At 59.2% G+C, this 2,101-nt stretch overlaps 2 protein-coding genes across 2 annotated transcripts in view; both read left to right on the top strand.

Moving 5' to 3' along the window:
- ARHGAP36 (Rho GTPase activating protein 36) overlaps nt 1–323 on the top strand; it is a 10,183-nt gene extending 9,860 nt beyond the window's left edge. The window contains exon 6 of the mRNA XM_035903670.1: nt 256–323. Coding sequence (XP_035759563.1) covers nt 256–323 — 68 coding nt within the window. The remainder of the gene's footprint in view (nt 1–255) is intronic.
- LOC118453314 (rho GTPase-activating protein 6-like) lies at nt 16–1,767 on the top strand. The gene is made up of 2 exons (XM_035903676.1): nt 16–813; nt 1,523–1,767. The coding sequence occupies exons 1-2, from the start codon at nt 658–660 to the stop codon at nt 1,622–1,624; spliced, it is 258 nt and encodes an 85-aa protein (XP_035759569.1). The 5' UTR covers nt 16–657; the 3' UTR covers nt 1,625–1,767.
- The last annotated feature ends 334 nt before the right edge of the window (nt 1,768–2,101 follow it).

Raw genomic sequence — 2,101 nt, 5'->3', positions numbered from 1 at the left:
CTGGCCCGCACGGGACGACTGCGCGAAGGAGGAGGTGCTCAAACCTTGTTGGTTAAAGCCAAGCGGAACTTCTTGCAAGCCCTTTGGCAAAGCCAAACTGCTGCTAAATCCCCTGGTCCGTGGCAGGTCCGGGCGGCTGGCAGCCCAGCTGAGTGACTTTCTGGGTCACAGTAACCCCAGGGAGACCCGGTTCTGTGCCCGCAGGCAGCGCGAGGAGCATTCTTTTGTGGACTAATTCTGGTTTTCCACTGCCAGCTTTCACGAAGGACTTATCGTCCTGCATTGAGGTTGATTTGGGTTTCCTGGGACAATTCAAACTCTAAGTCTCTCGGTGGCTCAGAGGGACCGGTTTTGTCCCATATTGTGAGATGGTATGGAAACACTGGTTGTGTTTACCTGCTGGGTGAAAGGGAGGTGGATGGGAATGGAGGCCCTGCTGCAAGGAGGGGATGAGCGTGTGCTCCAGCACCACCGACCCTCCATGCTGGCCCTGCCACCAGCTCGGAGAGGACCAGACTGGACCCAGATCAACACCCCGGCCTCACGCAGGAGCTTGTGTTCCCGTCCTGGGATGGGTGAGGCTATCCCAGGACATCTCGTACCCTCTGTAATCCACAATTGCCTCTTGTGCTTCCTTGCTAGATTCCCGGGAACAAAATGACAGTTTCAAACTTGGCCACAGTCTTTGGCCCCAACATCCTTCAGAAGGAGAAGCCTGGGGAGAAAGACGCCGGTGCCGTGAACTTTGAAGACAGCGCTGCCATCATACTGGTGCTCCAGAGGCTGATTGAGCACTACCAGACCCTGTTCACGGTAGGCGAGGCTTTCTCGGGGCAGCTTCTCTAGACCTGGCCCTCCCCTCCCAACTCTTCTAACGGCAGCAGAAGCAAGGATGTACCCACAGCCTCACTTAGCAGCAGCTTGCAAAAATGTGATCCGTTCCTCATGCCAGGCGTAAATATTGAGATGGTTTGTTACTGGCATTGCAAAGGTGGCGCTGAGGGTCACGTCCTGTCATCTCTGTCCCTTCCCACCCTGGTGACCTCTGACTGAGCTCGTTTGGGATGGAAAGAGCTGGCCAACAGCACCTGCAGTACTATTTCTCCCCTAGAGCCCCAGTGAGGGGGGAAAGCAGAGGAAAAAATGGGAGACCCTGGAAGAGGGAAGGAGCTGGGAGGCGATGGCGTGGGGTGGAGGTGCCACAGCCTCAGGCAGATGCGGGGAGGGCGTGACAGCGGGGAGAGCTGGGGGGGCTGCTGAAGGACGGGATCGCTTCGGGTCTGCTCTTCAGTGGGTGGTTTGGACCATCGGCGCGAGGCAGGGAGTGCTCACCCTGTCCTGGAGGATGCATCGACCTGGGCTTCCCAAAAGCCTCTTTCAGAGTCACGTAAAGGTTCCTACGGGAAGAGACCTCCTGGGCCTGCAGACCAACCAGCTCAGGGCTCGCCCCAAAGCTAGGTCAGGACTGCGTCCCGCCAGGAGGCGCCGCGAGCAAGCGCGTCTGTCTGTCTGTCCCTCCCAGGTCTCTGCAGAAATGCAACGCGACGTCCTGAGGAGGCTGTTTCAGACGGACCCCGATGTCATCGACTACCTCTTGCGCAGGAAGTCCAGCGCCACGCCGTGAGTCCCCGCGAGGCGCAGGGCTGCTGGACTGTGTGTGCCCACCTACGCAGCTCTCGTCCCGCTGCGCCCCACACCCCTCCGCTGCTCGGCCTCTCAGGAGCCCACGCTGACGCCTGCTCCATTTTCTGCTCCATCACTTGCCATTTTCTGCTTCATCTCTAGCCATTTTTAGCTCCATCACTAGTAGTTTTCCTCTCCATCACTAGCTGGTTTCAGCTCCCCGCGGGCACAGCACGTGGCACGGGAGGTGTTTTGCTCCCCCGTGCTCCGAAGCAGGGCACGCTCGGCAGCCGTTGGTCTCCGTGTAGGGCTGGTGTCTCCTCCAGCAAGCATGGGCTGCCCTCTGCAGAACGGTTCCCTGGACCTTACGCGTCTTCTCTGCTACTGGTCTTTGCCTTCGTGTTCCTTTTGGGGCTGTCCAAGGGGATGGCAGACCCCCGGCGGCGCTGCTGGGGGCCATTCAGGCACGCGGTTGGTG

This window comes from Egretta garzetta, unplaced genomic scaffold, assembly GCF_000687185.1.
Source record: "Egretta garzetta isolate BGI_Z169 unplaced genomic scaffold, ASM68718v1 scaffold571, whole genome shotgun sequence".
Taxonomy (NCBI): domain Eukaryota; kingdom Metazoa; phylum Chordata; class Aves; order Pelecaniformes; family Ardeidae; genus Egretta; species Egretta garzetta.
This window is presented reverse-complemented; position numbering and strand designations above follow the sequence as displayed.

What these genes read in the sequence shown, in the direction of transcription:
- LOC118453314 (XM_035903676.1), top strand. Translation starts at nt 658, where the DNA reads ATGACAGTTTCAAACTTGGCCACAGTCTTTGGCCCCAACATCCTTCAG. An exon ending in ACTACCAGACCCTGTTCACG is followed by an intron (nt 814 to 1,522) that starts GTAGGCGAGGCT and finishes TGTCCCTCCCAG; the next exon opens with GTCTCTGCAGAAATGCAACG.